Source organism: Poecilia formosa, unplaced genomic scaffold, assembly GCF_000485575.1.
Source record: "Poecilia formosa unplaced genomic scaffold, Poecilia_formosa-5.1.2 Scaffold1, whole genome shotgun sequence".
NCBI lineage: Eukaryota > Metazoa > Chordata > Actinopteri > Cyprinodontiformes > Poeciliidae > Poecilia > Poecilia formosa.
This window is the reverse complement of record NW_006799940.1, coordinates 4,350,812-4,369,244: the sequence shown is the minus strand read 5'-3', so window position 1 is coordinate 4,369,244 and position 18,433 is coordinate 4,350,812. Positions and strand designations below refer to the sequence as shown.

The window sequence follows — 18,433 nt, the reverse complement described above, 5'->3', positions numbered from 1 at the left end:
GCATCCAATGGCCTTTAAAAGTCCCCTTATTCGTTTTAATTTAATCTTAGGATGAGTGCAGCACAGCTGTTTTGTGAAGACCTCAGAGAAACGGCATCATGAAGTTATTTTAACATTTATAAGGAACACAGCAGACACGTGAAATGAGATAATCAGGTCAAGATGCAGAACGCTTCTATAGCGGAACGCTAACATCATCAGCCTCAACAGACCGTGCCCTCTGTCAAAGAGTTCAGAGTTGACAAGAAGGTGAGCGAGGCGAAAGAAACTAGGCAGTGGAGGAAATGTGTTATAGCAGAATAAGGTGGATCCACAGAACACTGCCACCGGAAATACAAATGGACTCCACACTTTTTAGACCTCTGTTCGGAAAGAATATTAAAAACCTTTTGTTGCCTCCCAGTTATACACTGTAATACAATATTATAATAATTTGCTGTTAATTCTTGTAACACGATAAAATGCGAAATGGTTCAGAGGGGCAGTAAATAACTCTGAGGCAATCCACCATCTTTATACTCAACTGAATCTTTATTTCTACTCTAACCCTCCTGGTTCGCACTGCCTCCTCCTCCTTGACCCGTTTGACTCAACGATTCGCCCTCTGCTCCTGTGTTCCAGCTGTGGCTCCAGTGGTTCCAGAGCTGAACAGCGACATAGACACCAGTAACTTTGATGACATAGAGGTGGAAAAGGGAACTGCCGAGACTTTTCCTCCTCCCAGAGCGTTTACGGGCAACCAGCTACCATTTATCGGCTTCACTTATTTCAAGGAGGATCAGTGAGTCTTTTAATCTTGTTTTCTTTTCGTTTGACTGGTGTTTTATCTAGATATGTCATTGATAAATTTTTATTTTTGATTTATTTGTATTGCTGTAATGGGTTTATATGAGGAAAAACCAGTTCCTTGCACTGACAAAGGACTGTTTACAGGAATGCTTAAAGGGAAACAACAGCTTCACACTGAAGCCAGACACTGTATCCCTGTTTTAGACCCATACTGCCGCCTTGTTCTGACAGTCTCTTTAAACGCCCTCTCTGCGTCTGATTTATCATAGATTCCTGCCTCACTTTAGCCTAGCACAAATATTGAGGAATAAAACATTTATTTCTTAAAGTTATGTTGCTGAACTGCTTAATCCACAGTAACTGTTGGCATGTAGCCAAATTTTATTGGACATATTTGTCAAAAAGGTAAACGGTACTGAAAATAACCAAGTGCAGCAACTCTGCATCTAAACTCCAAAATTAATGGTTTTACAAACTGAAACTGTTATGGCTGATCTTTGAACCTCACATGCTGCCTGAAGTTTGGTCTTGTGTGTTGCTACCAGTTAAAGCTGTTGCAAACATTCGTTGGTTTCCTCTCTCCATTTGTAGACTCCTGAGCAGAACAGGCAGCAGCTCTGAGGAGGATTCAGACGACTGTAAGGAAAACTGTAAGGATACAGAAAATTCTGCAGATAGCAAGAAAGACGTGAGTGACTTTGTGTGCAAAGTTTTTTTTTTTTGTTTGTTTTTTTTTTTATCCCGTCAGAGAGTATAGACGGAAGACATTTTTTCTTTGTTTTCCCTCTGAGCAGCTGCAGAAAAAGGTGAAGCAGCTGGAGGAGGAGCTCGATCATGAGATGCAGGCCAAAGATGAACTGGAGCAGAAGTGCAAGTATGACTGGGACACACACACACACACACACACACACACACACACGCACACACACACATACACTTGAACATCATTATGATGGATTATACCACTTTTTGTACAATCTGAAACTAAATCAACTTTTTGATACACTGTTATCTATAAATTGTGATTTTAAGAATAAAAAAGAATTCATTTCAGATCACTGTTTTGTTTATATATTAGCAGAATCACTTAGGAAAGAAGTAGTAATTAACATCCTAATATTGCAGTATAGGCTAAATGAAACGAGAAGAAGAGTGGTAAAGTCAAATGCAGCTTCATTTTTGTTCTTCTATTTATTTATTCATTGCATTTCACCAGTTTGCTCATTTTGAGAAGAAAATGTTTAAAAGAACAGATCAAATGTGTTTTTAACAAGTGTTTATATGTCAAGGAAACTGTTTTTAAATCTCTATATTATATTTTAATGCAAAATCTGTAATCAGTTTTTTTTTATCTTCAGAAATGCCACCAATCGTTTAGACAAGCTGGTCAATGAACTGGATAAGGAGGTAAAAAATGGACTCAGAAGTGGCTGCAGGCGCTCTAACCCAGTCTCGTATAACACAGTAGGTCTAAGTTTGCCTTCCTGTTTTATCAGATGAACAGTCGGCAGAAAGTGGAAGCCTCCATGAGGCAGCTGGAGCGAGAGCGAGCCCTGCTGCAGCACCAGAGTGCGGAGAACCTCCGCAAGGTGGAGATGGAGGCAGACAGGAAGCGCATCCTGGAAAACGAGTGTGAGCGCCCAGCGACCTTTATCTGACACTGGGTTTGTCTTTTTCAAAGTCTGAATAACGTCCTTCTCGACTGTTTTTGCAGTGAACAACTTGAGGGACCAATTGGAGGACATGAAGAAGAGGAACCAACACTCACAAATATCCAATGAGAAGAACATCCAGCTGCAAAAGCAGGTGAGGAGGGAAACTCTGTATCGTTACTCGCCACAGCATGGTTCGCTTTTCTCGCAGAAAAATGAGAACTTGCCATCAAAGTTTTTTTTTTTATGCGTTTGTATCATGTGTAATTAACCAAATATTCCCCATGCATATGATTGAATGCAAGTTGATATTTAACCTTACTAAATACGTCTAGCATTGTCTCTGACCTTCATTGTTGCCGGTTGTATTTATATGTATATGCTTTTTGTGTGACTTGGCTGCTCAGGGTTGTAAGTTGGACATGACAGAGTTTTCTTAGTCGCTCTTTAAAATGTGGAATACAGGAGAACATTCCATTTTAGTGATAAAAATGACCATAATATCTGCATGACAGGTGGCACCAGAGGATAAAGCTAATGTTTAGCTTAACAGAAGATCTGTGATGCTGTGGGCCTGTTTCCCTTCTAGAAGTCGTTGGAGTGCATGACATCACTGACTTAATTAAAATATAATGGCCTATTCCTACTTGTGATAATCAAGATTTCCACCTCTAACAATAATTTAGATTTCATACTGATTCAAAAGACAACAAGACTGCACAAACAAAAAAAAAAATACCTTTATTTTTTGTTTTATATTTTTACCTGTGATTTTGCCGCCTTCTGTTTTTCCTGTCACTTTGCTGCTGCTTCACATTCATTTCATCACAGATGGAAGGGTATTTGTGTTCTATCCTGTTCTGAAATATGTTACTAAATCTGCTGCTATAATGAAAACATTTTGCCTCTTAGGCTAAATGAGAATTAACTTAATCTATTCCTCACCTGTAGCTCGACGAGGCTAACGATGCCCTGCAGGCTGAGCAGGAGGCGGTGGCTCGGCTGAAGAAGGGCCAGGCGGAGGCACAGAAACAAGCCCAGAGCCTCGAAGTCAGCCTCAGGGAGATGGAGAAAAAGTGCAGCGGACTGGAAGCGAGCAAGGCGGAGCAGGAGAAGCAGATGAGGGGGCTGCAAGACGAGCTGGAGGAGGAGAGGAGAGAACACAACCTCAAGACGGAGACCCTCGCTGACCTGCAGGGTGAGACACAGAAGCAGCTGAACAGGCGGTTTAACTCATCGTTCGTCGCACTAATTATGATCAAGACCAGGGGTGGGCAATCCTGGTCCATCGAGGGCCGGTGTCCTGCAACTCTTAGATGTCTCCCTGGTCCAACACACTTGAATCCAACAGCTGAATCACCTCCTAAGTGCAGTCAGGTTCTCCAGAGTCCCGCTAACGACCTCATTATTTGGCTCAGGTGTGTTGAAGTTGAGACGCATCTAAAAGTTGCAGGAGTCTGGCGTTGCCCACCCCCTGATCTAGATTTTTAAAAGTAATCAGATTTTTGTGTGCCCCTGAAGTAAACATCTCTTCAAGTTTTGGAAAAAGAAAGACATTACATAACTTGGAGTGTGCAGTTGAACTGAGAATTAGATGTGAATCGTTTTTTTGGAATCAGCCCTGGGAAATATTGGATCATTGGTGGAAACATCTGCTGAAGGAGGTGGAGAGTGAAGCAAGATGCCAGAACATTGCAGGTTTTTTTTTTTTTTTTCCTTGAGAGGTGGCTTTAAATTTCATGGTCTCTGTAACACAGAGAGACCGCCCTCTGAGGTCAGAGGGGAATTTGTTAGGATAAAGTGTTACCTGTTTGGCGTGTTTTCTTCCGTTGGTCAAAGTCTCCTTTAGGGTCGATTCATGGAAAAGAAAAGGAAAACAAACATAAAGTGCCGTATTTTGGGTGTTTTAGGTCAAACATGAGCTGTCACACAGGGAATGTCCAAAAATAGGCGGACCAGGTGTTAAATTATTGCATGTTTGTGTCAAAATAGTTGCTTCACTTCTAGACAAATATTAACCACCTCTCTGCTAATTTTATTGTTGTTTTTACATTATTCCTTTTCAGGAACAATTTCACTCCTAGAAGACGAAGTGAAGGAGGTGAAATCTTCTCTTTCCAAGGTCAACAGTGAAAAAAAGGAACTACAGACGAAGCTAAATAATCTCGAAAAGGTATTTCCTTCTCTCCCAATCACTTTCACTGTATTTAAGTGTAAAATATTCCTCGATTAAAGACTTTACGGTGTAAAAGTCATTATTCTAAAAAAACTTAACATATACGCTTTGATTGCAGGAAAAGAACAACCAGGAGATTGACCTGACGTTCCAGCTCAAGTCCCTCCAGCAGAATCTGGAGCAGGAGGAGGCAGAGCATAAGGCTACCAAAGCTAAACTCGCAGATAAAAGCGAAGTCTACAAATCTATCGAGGAGGCCAAATCTGAGGCCTTAAAAGGTGAGCAGAAAGATCAATAGACATACAGATGCTGATAAATGTGCTGGCAGCCATGGTAAGAATTTGTAAATGCCTTAAGATTAATGGATATTTTATTGTAGGAGCAAAATGTCACCCTATGAAAATTTGAATACAAAAAACTCAATGTAAACATTTTTATTGAAGTGGGGAAGAAAAAGCACATTATTGATTATTATTGTTTTTCTTTTTTCCTGTCACTATTTCTACTGATCAGTTTTCCCAGTAAGGCCTAGATTTTTTTTATTTATTTATTCATATTTAAATTTTTAATCTCTAGCCACCTGGTTTCTATCCTGCTATTTCCAAAAGCTACTTCAAAAAGCAATAAATGTGTTTAATTAGAATTTTTATTTTTTTATTTTTTTTGTTAATTGTTTTCGGGTGTGGAAACAATTAACACACCCGCTCTAAACGCATTTTAGAGCGTTTAGATATTTACATTTGTCTACAGGTGTAAATTTGATTGTAAGCAGATAAAGTCTGTAGTTTAGCAAAATAATGTCTATTATTTTGCTAAACTACAGCAAAATAATAGACATTACATGAGATTCAACTTGATCTTATAGTACTTTGCTGATCATAAGCCTTTAGTGCTACATGCAAATGTATTGTAAATGCACAAAAGGTTTACTGATCCCATCAACATTTTTTTTTTTTTTTTGGCTTTGTTTCTTTTGTTCCAGGGATGGAGAGCACCCTGCAGGAGGAGCGCAACTTGAAGCTNACTGATCAGTTTTCCCAGTAAGGCCTAGATTTTTTTATTTATTTATTTATTCATATTTAAATTTTTAATCTCTAGCCACCTGGTTTCTATCCTGCCATTTCCAAAAGCTACTTCAAAAATCTTTCAAAAAGCAAAAAAGGGGTTTAATTAGAAATTGTGATTTTTTTTTTTTTTTTTTTTTTGTTAATGGTTTTCAGGTATGGAGAGAATGCATTTTAGAGCGTTTAGATATTTACATTTATAAATTTGATTGTAAGCAGATAGCAGATAAAGTCTGCAGTTTAGGAAAATAATGTCTATTATTTTGCTGTAGTTTAGCAAAATAGACATTACATGAGATTCAACTTGATCTTATAGTACTTTGCTGATCATAAGCCTTTAGTGCTACATGCAAATGTATTGTAAATGCACACTGATCCCATCAACATTTGTTTTTTTTTTGTTTGTTTTTTTGGCTTTGTTTCTTTTGTTCCAGGGATGGAGAGCACCCTGCAGGAGGAGCGCAACTTGAAGCTGCAGGTGGAAGAAGAACTGCTGCAACTGAAGAAGGAGCACTCCATGCTAGACTGTGATCACAAGCAAGCAGAGCAAAAGATGGAGGAGTTGCAGACACAAAAGGAGAAACTTTCTGAAGAGGTAACTTTTCTGAGACGTAGAAATGCATGAGCTGTTCAAAGTCTGCCTGTGACAAGAGGAGATAAATGTAGAAAACATGCCTGTTCCTTTACACGAAAAGAGTGCATATCCATATCTTATTAAAAAGTCATTAAATGATAAATATAAGGAAATATTTTATTTGAAAAATGTTATGGCACTTTGAAGTTTGTCTGTAAATGCTGACATTATTTGAAAAATATGTTTTAAATGAAACTATTTTAGCCTATGATGAATTCAAATTGTATTAAGGAATTTATTGTGAATGTATTTGACGCATTTATTTATTATTAATACTTTTGCATCGATTTTTAAAATATATTCAGGGCACATTTTCCATCACATGACTTTTTGGTTGCTGTAGCTGGATTAAATAAATGTGTATAAAATAACCCTCACAGAGTCCCATTAGGACGTAGTTTGACCCATTTACTGACAACAAATGTTTTTCAAATCAGTTGGATAAGAGCAGAATACAATTGAGCTTTTTCTTCTGCAGCTAAAGTTTCTCTCTACCTAACGGCCCCGTTCTGTTTGCCTGTGCGTCCAGGTGACGGACCTCACCCTCCGCCTGGAGCAGGAGACCCGCAAGCGTAGCTTGAGCCAGTCCGATCTGAAAGCGCAGAAGCAGCAGGTGTCGGCGCTCGCCTCCTCCGAGAAACAGCTCAAACAGGAACTCAACCAACTGCTGGACATGAAGCAGAGCCTGGAGAAGCAGAACCAGGAGCTACACAGGTCAGGCTCAAAAGCATTTCAGAAGGAGCCCAATTTGCGACCGCGCTCAGTGCTGCAGCTTTGATGTCTGTCATGTTTTTTTTTGTTTTTTTTTGGCTGCTTCGGCTCTTGTGTTCAGCTTTGCCTCCGCCTGTGATTGACAGATTTTTGGTGCCGTTTCAGGGAAAAGCAAGAGGCTGATGGCCAGCTGAAGGAACTGAAGGACCAGCTGGAGGCAGAGCAGTATTTCACAGTAACTCTCCTTTTCTAGTGCATCTGTCAAACAGTAGCGACAGCCGAATATTTTACAGTCGGCAACAGCATGAATGTTCAGCATAGTGGAAAAAAAAAAAATCATAAATCTGCATTATTAAGCGCTAATGTGCGATGTAAAAACTGCAACTTTTGTGCTTTTTTTTTTTCTCCCATAGACTCTTTACAAGACACAGATTCGTGAGCTGAAGGATGAATGCGAAGAGAAGAATAAGATGTATAAAGAGGCGCAGCAGCAGCTGTCAGAATACCAGGAGGAGAGGTAACTGTACCTGTCAAGATTCAACTGCTTTCAACATTCACATAATAATCCAGCTGTTCCAACAGAAAAAAATAAAATAAAAAAAATAAAATATATATATATATATATATATATATATATATATATATATATATATATATATATCGTGATTCAGTAAGAAACATTGAGATGTCTGGAGAAAGGATTTAAAAAAGCAAACGGCAAACAACTTCAATCCTCTGTGAAAGTATCAGTCTTCATCAAACTCGGACACAAACCTCTGATCGAACCAAAGCAATATGTGTGAATTGGACATAAAATTATATAATCCGTCTTCCATTTGCATGATGGATTATTTTTCTTGCGTCTCTCTCTTTCTACCAAAACCTTGATGACGAAAGGCTTCAGTCTGGTGCACTGGTCTCAGCTAGCCCCCTTTTTGACAGACAATTTTGTTAGAAATGAAAGGGTGTTGACCCTTAAAAGGGTGTCCTTGCGTTATTATGCCATTACTATTATTGCTTGAAAATCATCTCAATTTAATAATATTAATGTTCTGGAACAATTTATCATCCTGCAATATTTTTATTGTGACAGGTCTACCACATTTGTGAATTTTACTCTAATTTAGCCTTTTTGCCAAAATCTTTTTAAAGTAGTTCCATTTTCCCTGAACTTCACAGTTATTAGATCCTTTGTGTCGGTTTATCTCATAACATTTCAATAAAACACATTGAAATATGCAGCAGCAATGTGGCAAAATGTGAAAGATTTCAGCTCTTATGGGATTTTTGTCTCAAAACTAGAAAGCTTTTATTATCTAACATTTGACAATGGAGCAGACTTCCCAGATTAGTGTCTTTGCTTCCCAATGAATTCGTCTCGCAGCCAAAAAAACAGAACATTATTTTATTTATTTTTTTTACGCCATCATGGATGTTTGGAGATGTCCCAAATGTGAAAAGTTTACTGTTTAAAGAAGCTGCTTCAGCATTCTTTCGAAGACCTGTCAATGACAAAAATGTCATTGATTAATTATGTTCCGACTCGCCACAGGCAGAGGATTTCTAACTGGCATAATGATGCCAGGGATTTAGTTCTGTTCAAAGATTTATCCAGCTTAATGAGGGTTCCACGTGTTTCTGCCCCCCGATCAGGGATTCTCTGGCAGCACAGCTGGAGAGCAGTCTGACCAAAGCGGATTCTGAACAACTGGCTCGCTCCATCGCCGAGGAGCAGTACTCGCTTCTGGAGAAGGAGAAGATCATGAAGGAGCTGGAGATCAAGGACATGCTGGCGAGACACAAACAGGAGCTGAGTGAGAAGGAGGCCACCATCGACTCGGTGAGAGACGGTCACATGGCCTGGACTTTGGCAGTAAATAGTAGAATGATGTTGTATTTGGTCTCGGCACTCGCAGACTTGGCCGTATCATACAGAAAATATTTACACCAAATAACACTTTTTCTTAAAATAAATGCCAAGGTTAATTAGTTTAAACAGTTTAATAAAAATTGCACAGAAGAAATATCTTTTTTGAATGCCTTAAATGTAGTTTATTTATGTTTACCAAACTCTTCTGAGAATCATTCTTTGGTTTATATGTTATGCACAAATTCAGCTTTAGGAGATTTACCTGGTTGAATTTGTAAAAGGAGCTAATTAATTAATTTAAATAGTTTCACAAACACACTCCATTAACGAAAACGCTAACTACAACAGATTATTGGAGAATGTATAAATTTTTTATTCATCACTTTTTTTTTTATTCTGATACCATTAATATCAACCTTATGGATCGGCATAGGTTGTTTTTTTTTTATGATTTATTTTGGAAAAGGCTTGGATATTTATCTCTAAAGGATTTTTTTTTTTCATTGAGTTAATATAAAGTCTGTTTACATTTTCAACGTAACACTCTGTTATCTGCAACTCTCGGATGAAAGAGACTTGAATCCTCTGACTAATGTTTGCATTCATGACTCACATTTCTTATTTGCATGTAAAATATTCAGCTTAGTTTCAACTACAAAGTGCTGACAGTCACACCAGTAACATAAAACGCGATGGCATGAAAGCAAAAGATGCTAAATAGCTGCTACACTTACACATTGTGTATGAAATGTCGGTCTATAGCCTGGCGCTTCAATCTAAAATCTGTACAATATGATCAGCAGCCAGCAAGCACCTCCATGTCTCTGTCGCCGTCAATTTTTCTGCTTCCTGTAGACTTCTGTTTTCGAATAACTTCTACAGATTAGTTGTCTGTGGCCAGAATCAGCTCACGTGTCCCCCGTCTTCTTTCTCAGCTGGAGGAGTCCAATCGAACTTTGACGGAGGACGTGGCCAACCTGGCCAATGAGAAAGAAGAGCTGAACAACCAGCTCAAAGACCTGCAGCAAGGTGAGACTCCCGTTGTGCTGATGAGCACCGGGCAGAATAAACGTCCACAAACGGACAATTTGAGCCGACAGGGTGTAAAAGCTGTCTTGGTCTACTTCAAACACCCCAACGTCTATTTCAAAGCTACAAATAACAAAACACTTTTTTCTACTTTTTGCACTGATTACAGTTTTACCTGTCAAACCAAATTTATGACAAGATGGAGGTTATATGGTAAAATAAAACAAAAACTCAAACACCTCAAAAATCCTTCAGACAATAAAAGAAATTACAACATTTCCTTTCAGTTGCTGAAAAGGTTATGGGTGCCACATTACATTTTTTTTTTTCTACAAAATCTATCAAAAGTTTCACCAATCTTAATATTTGAGAGAAAAAAAGCCAATTTATATTTAAGCATTCGACAGTTAATTATTCACTGACTTACTGAAAATATCCAGCAACCTTATGTAACCTTTTTGTTATTGATGTTTTTGTTTTTTAGACCAGTTTGCCCAGATAAAAATCATCCTATTTTGTCACCATCTGGTTTTCTTTTATGTGATTTAATATGTGTTGAAGAAAATATGTGTATAACTACTAAAATTACATGCACGTTTGCCTTTACAGAACTGCAAAAAGCCAAAGAGATGAAGAAGGAGTTGGAAAGTCTAAAAGTGACTTTTGAAAAACAAGTGCAGTCTGAAAGGACTCTGAAAATTCAGGTGTGTGTGGACCTACATGGGTCTGAAAACCATATGTATATTTTCTCCCCTTTTCTAGTTAAAAACGGACAACCTCCATGTTATGCCATCTCTTGTTAAGAATAACTCGACTCTACGGGCTTGTATTGAACTCTGGGCATCTGCAAAGAAGCATAAAAGTTCCCTTTCTCACAGCAGCATCGATTCCTGCAACCCTCCCCGCTTATTCCCCGGGTTTATATTTACCATATAAAAGAGCTTTGTTTTACTGCAGCTTGTTTTTTTTTTTTTTTTTTTTTTTTTTGCTCCCAGGCTGTGAACAAGCTGGCTGAGGTGATGCACCACAAGAAGGCGAAGGAGAAGGGGCGAGGGGGCGTCCGAGTTGTCGACTCCGAGATGCACAAGAAGGAGAAGGAGAACAGGAAGCTGCAGCTGGAGCTGAAAGCAGCGAGGGAGAAACTTGACAGCTACATCTTCAACCACCAGAAGGAGCTGGATGACATACAGGCGGTCAGTGCACCCACGATGCCCAAAATACACCCAGAATATAAACTTGTTACCAGAAAACATCTGCTGCTCTGACACGTCAAACAGAGATGCATTTTCTTTTTACTGGTCAGATTGTTCTGCAGAGCAGGATGCAGACCGACGTTGCTTTATTTGCAAGGAAGGTAGAATGCAATGCGGACAAGAGAGGAATAAACTAGGTTTGAACCCAAGATTGTCACAGATCAGTTCAGAAGTTTAAATCCACACATCATACTCGTGCTTGACTTATTAATTTTGGTCATGCGTCTCAGCAGTTATTTTCCAGGACAGATTTATAATAAAATATAAAGCTTGAGTGATTTTTTTTATTTTTTTTTCCGAAACCAGAAATGGATTCCCGTCTGAATTTATAGCAGGTTTTACAAAATGTAGTCATATAAGCTCAAATACATGCGCAAACTCCTGCATCTTACTAATAGACAATCATCTAAGTTTAAGTGGGAGTATACAAGTATATCTGATCCTGTGTCCATATGACATTTGAACCTGTGTAAATTAAAGAAAACCTTTTGCACCCAATTGTTAAAAAATTATGGTTACTTTTTTAATTTATCAGTTCATCCAAAAAAAAATGGCCAAAGTCAAGAGTAACTAAACCAAAATATTGTAGTATTCATGCCCATGATGAATCTACCGTGATGTGAAAAAGTTTATCAGACAAATTTAAATTCTGAGCCAACGATAGAGTAAATAAAAAAGAAACTTTGTTTATATCACTATTTGTTTGTTCTGGATCAACTTAGCGTAAGGGGAAAAAAAAAAGATCTAAATTACGAGAAATCTGTAAGTCAACTTCACATGTACCCAAACTCAGCTTTGAGTGTTTGTGTGGACAGATGATGATCGAAGAGACCCACCTGCGCCAGGAGCTGCAGATGGCTCTGGACAGTAAAGACAGCGACATCGAGCGGCTTCGGTGTCAGATCACGTCCCTTAGCGTTCACTCTCTGGACTCCACCAGCATCAGCAGCATCAACGATTTGGAAATGGCAGACGGATTCCCAGGTAGGCTCCTCAAATTGAAATCGTCGCTACATATTTCCCGGTTTTAAACTGCATTGTTTAGCCCTTAGACAAACTTCTGCATGGATTCCTCCTCTTTTTTTTATTAGTTGCTTCCACTTCTTTCTCAATGTTTCTCCCCCCCCCCACCACATGCTTGCTTTCGTGCTCCTGTACAGTGAGCATTACTCACTCTCGCACCTCCGAGTCAATGTCCTTCACCTACCAGCGCACGCACAAATCTGTCCGCGTCGACACTCGGCCCAACCTTCACTCGGCCCGGGCTCTGTTTGACTCCGAGTCAGAGGATGAGGAAGACGACGATGAGCCTGAGGAGCATTGCCAGCGCCCTCTGGCTCTGACCTATCCGCAGTCCCGTGAGCCAGAAGCCGGAGGTGACCCTGCATGGCGTGGAAGACTGAACCCCGCAACCCTATTTTTTTTGCTAAAATTGTTTTTAGCGATTTTTGTCCTCAGGATTGTCACTACTTTCATGCAGCTAATCCGCTCCCTCGTTTGACTTTTAATGTTTGCGGAACACATTAAAACTCACAGCATGGCACGGCTGAGCCGTCCTGAAATTGAGACGGACTTGAATTAATGTTGAGATTTTTTTTCCAGGATCAGGATTAATTCTTCTTTCTCTACCAAAATCCCGTCCTTGCTTTGCGTGTACATTTTCTTGTAAATATTAACGCCCTTACTAATCAAGCTGTTGCGCTCCGTGACAGCATGGAAGCAGGATTTCCTGTCTCTAGATCCTTTGTTTTAGCATTGAATCATTTCCTCCCAGAATGATGAGTGCCTTTCTGGAAGAAAATGCCACAAACACTTAAAAATATCAAGGTGGTCTTTTAAGTGACTCAAACGATTGAAGGCTGTCCTTTTAATGCCAGCATCTTCCTGTTTTTTTTTGTTTTTTGTTTTTTTTTCTGCTCTTTAGATTCCAGGCTGGAGGGCTGGATCTCCCTTCCTTCCAAGAACACAAAGCGATTTGGCTGGGACAAAAAAGTAATCAGTCCAACAGTGTTTCTTCCATTTAAGGGTTGTGTTTTCTTACTTTTCAGCAGTATTTGATCCTTGTTTTCTTTTCTTTCGCAGTATGTCGTCGTAAGCAGTAAGAAAATCCTGTTTTACAACAGTCAGACGGACCAAGAGCAAGCTAACCCGTTCATGACCCTGGACATTGAGTGAGTCACTGAAAGCTCAACATCTAACTCACTCTTAATAAACAAGGATTACTTTCGGGATCTATTGGGGATGGTGGTAAAACGCTGGAAAAAAATCATGAAAAAATTACCACACCCCTGCCAGCCTGTGTCTTTTGAGCACATTTCTAGATATGGATACTTGATATCAATATTATCAATACTGGGACTCTCCCCGTGTCCTGTCTGGCAACTGTCAATAAAAGACCAATGGTGCCGAAAACATTTAAGTTTTTTTCTTTCTTTTTTTTCTTTTTTTTTACTACCAATACCGAGACATTCAAGGGTTAATGATAAACAATAAAAACTTATACCCAAAAATCTTCAGAAATGTTTAATACAAATACATAAAATCTTAATATAATGATATCTTGCAAACTGATGGGCTGACACATCATGCACACTTGATTAGAATATCTTCACGCAGCATTTTTAATAGGTTTTACTCTGTCTAGTCCTCAGTCACCGAGTTTGGCACATTGCTGCCTGTTGGAGTCACAGTGGTTAGCATCTCATGGGTCTGTTGCAGGGGTGTCAAACTCCAGTCCTCAAGGGCCACTGTCCTGCAACTTTTAGATGTGCCTCTGCTGCACCACACCTGAAAAGAATAATTAGGTCATTAGCAGGAGAACCGATCTACACAGGGAGGAGGTAATTAAGCCATTTCATTCCACTGTTTTTTACCTGTGGCACATCTAAACACTGTAGGACAGCGGCCCTTGAGGACTGGAGTTTGACACCCCTGTGTTAAGGGATTCAGTGACTTCTCAAGATGTTGTCATAGCCCTGCACTAAAAAAAAAAAAAAAAAAAAAAAAAAAAATGCATCTGGCATTTTACTGAGGTCTTGCTGTCCACTCGGGTTCACTTTGAAAGCAAACTGTAAAATGTTCTCCAAAATGTCATCACAGGACTTTATAGTTGGCTCTGGCAAGTTTCTTGTGCAATTTCTGATTCTACAGGAATTGGTCTCTGTAGGATCAGAGACTGAAAATAAATCACTTTTATGAAAGTGTTCATGAACAAGTTGACTGACACTGCTTTATCTTTACTGTCTGACATTAAATCAGGCTAAACTGTCGTGTCATTTTGGGTTCTCAACACCATTTCTGCTTAATAAGTGCCAGAACATTAAGACGGAGAATTTTTCCTTAACTGTTTGATTCTTTCCCTCCTTTCAGGAAGCTGTTCCACGTTCGACCCATCACTCAGACTGACTGTTACCGAGCAGACGTCAAAGAAATCCCTAGAATATTCCAGGTATTCTCTGATTTCTTAACTTTCTATCCAGGTTTATCTTTTGCATAATATTATCATCAAGTAAATCCTTTTTATTTATTTTTTTTGCACCACATTTCATGGCCTCCCTGTTTTCCTTCAGATCTTGTATGCCAATGAGGGTGAGAGCAAACGCGACCAGGAGGCCGGGGAGGAGCCCGCACCTTACGAACGATCCAATTGTATCATGCACAAAGGTCATGAGTTCATCAGCGCCATGTACCACTTGCCCTGCAGCTGTGAGGTTTGCGTGCGGCCCCTGTGGAACGTCTTTAAGCCTCCGGCGGCCCTCGAGTGCCGCCGCTGCCATACAAAGTACCACAAAGACCATCTGGACAAGAAAGAAGAAGTTATTGCTCCATGCAAAGGTGTCATTCCTCTCCTTTAACAAGCTCTTTTGAAAATCTTTGTGTAGTCATCCCCATTGAACTAGTTTCAAACAATTAATTTGAAGGATTCTCTTCCAGTCTTGGACTGAAAAGACCTTGGTTAGAAAGCATAAAAAGCTCAAGTCTTGATCTCAATTTGAATCTTTTCGTATCGTCAATCTTCCCTAGTGAACTACGATACGTCCACTGCCAAAGAGCTACTACTGCTGACCAGCTCCCAGACGGAACAGCAGCGTTGGGTCAAACACCTCCTCAAGCGCATCCCGAGGAAAAACCCAACACTAAGTCCTCCGCCGGTAGCACGGAGAAGCCCCAGTGAATCCCTGCCACACACCTCTCCTCACGTGTCGCCAGAGTCTTCCCCCAAGGACTCGCCTCGCCTGTCCCACCGACGCGCCATCAAAATCCCGTCCACCAGACAGCCACAGACGTCAGACAAGTCCAGGTGAGGGGCACAAACATTATAGCCATCAACTTCGATCTGATTAACTGGAATTATGTGAATGACCACCATAGAGTAGCACATAGTTTTAGAATAAGAAGAACTTAAGTAAATTATAAATTCATGGCAGATATTTCTGGAAATACAACATGGGAAAAGAAATGTGAAATTAAATAAAAATTTGAGGGGGAAGAGGAGGAATGAAGGACGAAGGGAGGTAGGAAGGACACAATGAAAGAACACAATTGAGGATGGAAATAATACAAAGGAAAGAATAAAGAAAATTCTGCACTCAAGACCAGGATATAAAAAAGGTTAGAACGATGTAAGGAGAGAAAGAAAAGATTGGAAAAATGCAAGGAATGAAATGAGCAGAGGAAAGAAGGGAGGAAGGAAACAACGATTGAGTAAATATCAAGGGAGGAAGGAATTAAGGGCAACATTGAATAAGATTTGATACAAGAAAGAAAAGGACAAAGAATATAGAAAACAGACATGTAGGATTCAAGGTTTTCAAGGTTAAAAGGGCAGAAGAAGGAAAATACAAGAATGAAGGGAGGGAAGTATACAAATAAGAAAAGGTCACAGAACTGGACTAGAGGAATAAATATAGGACATTAAGAAGGGAGCAAGGGCAAAAGAGAGGACACATTTCGACGAGATGGGGAATAAAGTGTGAAAATATTTTCCATACTTTCTTCCCCCATTCTGGTTCTACTGAAATAAAATTCCAAACATTTCCAGACGGAGTAAGAACGATGAATATCTTCGTTTGCAAACGCATTATATGTCCAAACATTCCTTCTGTGTAGTTAAAATGTGCCAGTTTCTTTTTTCTTCTTCTTTTATTGTGCCATAAAAAAGCTGCTGCCGGGACAGAGTGTTTCTGCTTTCAGCAGGCTTCCTGAGTCATTTTCACATGCAAAACGCTGAACGCGGCACTAAAACACACTTATTCCTGACCTACTGGCGTAGTCACTAATCACATTTTTTGGGGGTACTGTATTGAAGCTTGATCATCTCAACCACGCCCTAACCGGCTTTCATCCTGCAGCACTGGCCCTATGCTCCGTATCATCCTCCACTGACCCCTGAACTCCTCACCTCTGACCCTCACATTTCTAAAATTTCTCACACTTGGAGACTGTAAGTAGGAGAAGCCTGGTGAGCCCCAAACGCCTGCTTTGTTGCTGTGCTGCCATGCCAATTAACACTTACCAAGCAGCATGTACATGCACAGTCACCCAAAAGCTTGTCCTTGCTCCACACTGCCCCCTGGTGACTGTGGCAAGTATTGCCACCAACAAAAAATGTCATTCCCTGAACCCTCATTGTTTCAGGCTGCTTGAGTTTGACCTGAAAGACTGGAGTTGGTCGATGGATGATGATGATGATGATGATATTCTCTTCTGAAATCAGAGAGTCAGAGGGTAACTCCACCTCTGCATGAGAACCGTGTGAAAATCTAGTCCAGGAGGCATATTTATCATCTGAAGCATGTTTTTGTGTAATCCCTAAATTAAACAGGCAAGTGCAAAACAAGCATTACAGTGTGTAACTTTAAGCTTAGAGAATTTATGCAAACCCTGTAGGCGTCGTTTTCTGCATGTTTCAAGTCTTCACCAAAGGGACAACATCCTCACAATTGCAAACATGTAGACGGTCTATCCCTGGATTTGTCTGTTTTCTTGTGTGTGTTTTACAGCCCTGATGGGTTTAGATGCAGGGTAGCTTCCTTGTTTTTGTATGTGTGGATTTCGTGTGGGCGTTGCCTTTGATTTCTTGCCACTCTGCTGGTTGCATCTCAAGTTTTTCTCACATTATTCTGTTGTTTTTTTTTATTTACTTATTTTTCTGCATCTCTCTTTTCCAGTTAACCCCGGCTGTGTTTTCATCCATGTGGATTGTCTGGACCCAGTTGCCTGCACATGAAAAGTACAGAACAAAAGAAAAAAAAAAGCCTGAAAATAATAGCAAAACGCATGACAGAGATTCAGATTAAGTGGCTGTTGTCATGAGAACTGGGATGCTTTTTGTCATTTTTGATGAGGGGGAACTCAACCTCATCTTCATAATGAGACTGCCTTTTTTTATATTCACCGATGGACTCATTCAGAATCGTTTGTGAAATGTTCTGCTTCTTTATGAACACTAAAAGCACAGCTGATATTACATGATTGTTACATTTGTATGGGTTTTGTAGTGGCACATTATACAGGGTGTCCTGTAAATGTATGAACAGAGTTTTAGAGAGGGAGGGCCTATACCCTTTTTTTTTTTTTAGCCTTAATGTCCTGGACTTGTTTTTATCACACTAAATATAGCCATCACAACATTACGGAATAATGTGAAATGCATTTCTTCTTTTAGCTCAATATTCAGGACATTAAAAAGACAACATACAAAACTTGCAAGGATGCATTTTGTGTATTCGTGTTTTACTTCAAAGCCTGATGACTTATATTTGAGGATCTCATGGGGAGTCCATGATGTAAAGAGCCAGTTAATTGTACAAGAAGAAAAATGTAGCCTTTATGCAACACATTTTATTCAAAGAACAACACGATGTGGTAAAAACGTTTCTGCTGCTGGTTCCAGCATGGTGTGCCTCTGTGGTTTCTGATCATTTTAGTTCGTCTTTTCCTCAGGTTGAAACCTGGATGTGGTTGTTCCATCAGGACACTGAATCCAAATATATATTTGGTAAAAAAAAAATAAATTAAAAAAAAAAAGAGAAAAACATCTAAATTATGGAACTTTAAATGAGCCCAGACATTTCTGATAAGAATAGTGGTCAAATATTCCATCAGATAATAGTGTGTGCATGATAATTTGAGCCAAGTGTTTATTTGAGAAAAATGTATGATGAATCCAAATGTTGCACTTTTTTAACACCAGTCTACTACAAGTCTGTCTGTCACAAAGACAGTTTGTCTATTTATTTTGCTTAATCTTAAA

The 18,433-nt window shown here is 39.5% G+C and overlaps 1 protein-coding gene across 4 annotated transcripts in view; it reads left to right on the top strand.

Annotated features, from left to right (window-relative positions):
* Positions 1–17,889, top strand: part of LOC103134220 (rho-associated protein kinase 2-like) — a 35,715-nt gene extending 17,826 nt beyond the window's left edge. Inside the window, exons 9-34 of one of the 4 annotated variants that reach the window (XR_001661496.1) lie at positions 622–781; positions 1,381–1,477; positions 1,584–1,663; positions 2,148–2,196; positions 2,286–2,421; positions 2,504–2,595; positions 3,393–3,639; positions 4,508–4,614; positions 4,736–4,895; positions 6,116–6,276; positions 6,845–7,029; positions 7,192–7,261; positions 7,440–7,543; positions 8,680–8,866; positions 9,832–9,925; positions 10,535–10,629; positions 10,921–11,118; positions 11,994–12,162; positions 12,339–12,554; positions 13,103–13,170; positions 13,261–13,349; positions 14,548–14,626; positions 14,748–15,012; positions 15,202–15,478; positions 16,530–16,621; positions 17,349–17,889. Coding sequence is in view for 3 of the 4 variants with exons in the window: in XM_016668948.1 (XP_016524434.1) it covers positions 622–781; positions 1,381–1,477; positions 1,584–1,663; positions 2,148–2,196; positions 2,286–2,421; positions 2,504–2,595; positions 3,393–3,639; positions 4,508–4,614; positions 4,736–4,895; positions 6,116–6,276; positions 6,845–7,029; positions 7,192–7,261; positions 7,440–7,543; positions 8,680–8,866; positions 9,832–9,925; positions 10,535–10,629; positions 10,921–11,118; positions 11,994–12,162; positions 12,339–12,554; positions 13,103–13,170; positions 13,261–13,349; positions 14,548–14,626; positions 14,748–15,012; positions 15,202–15,478; positions 16,816–16,888 (3,458 nt within the window). In the remaining variant the exon portion in view is untranslated. Of the gene's footprint in view, positions 1–621; positions 782–1,380; positions 1,478–1,583; positions 1,664–2,147; positions 2,197–2,285; positions 2,422–2,503; positions 2,596–3,392; positions 3,640–4,507; positions 4,615–4,735; positions 4,896–6,115; positions 6,277–6,844; positions 7,030–7,191; positions 7,262–7,439; positions 7,544–8,679; positions 8,867–9,831; positions 9,926–10,534; positions 10,630–10,920; positions 11,119–11,993; positions 12,163–12,338; positions 12,555–13,102; positions 13,171–13,260; positions 13,350–14,547; positions 14,627–14,747; positions 15,013–15,201; positions 15,479–16,529; positions 16,622–16,815; positions 16,906–17,348 lie in introns of all 4 variants that reach the window. The other 3 variants (XM_016668948.1, XM_016668957.1, XM_016668952.1) reach the window with 3 other exon arrangements.
* Positions 17,890–18,433: the final 544 nt, after the last annotated feature.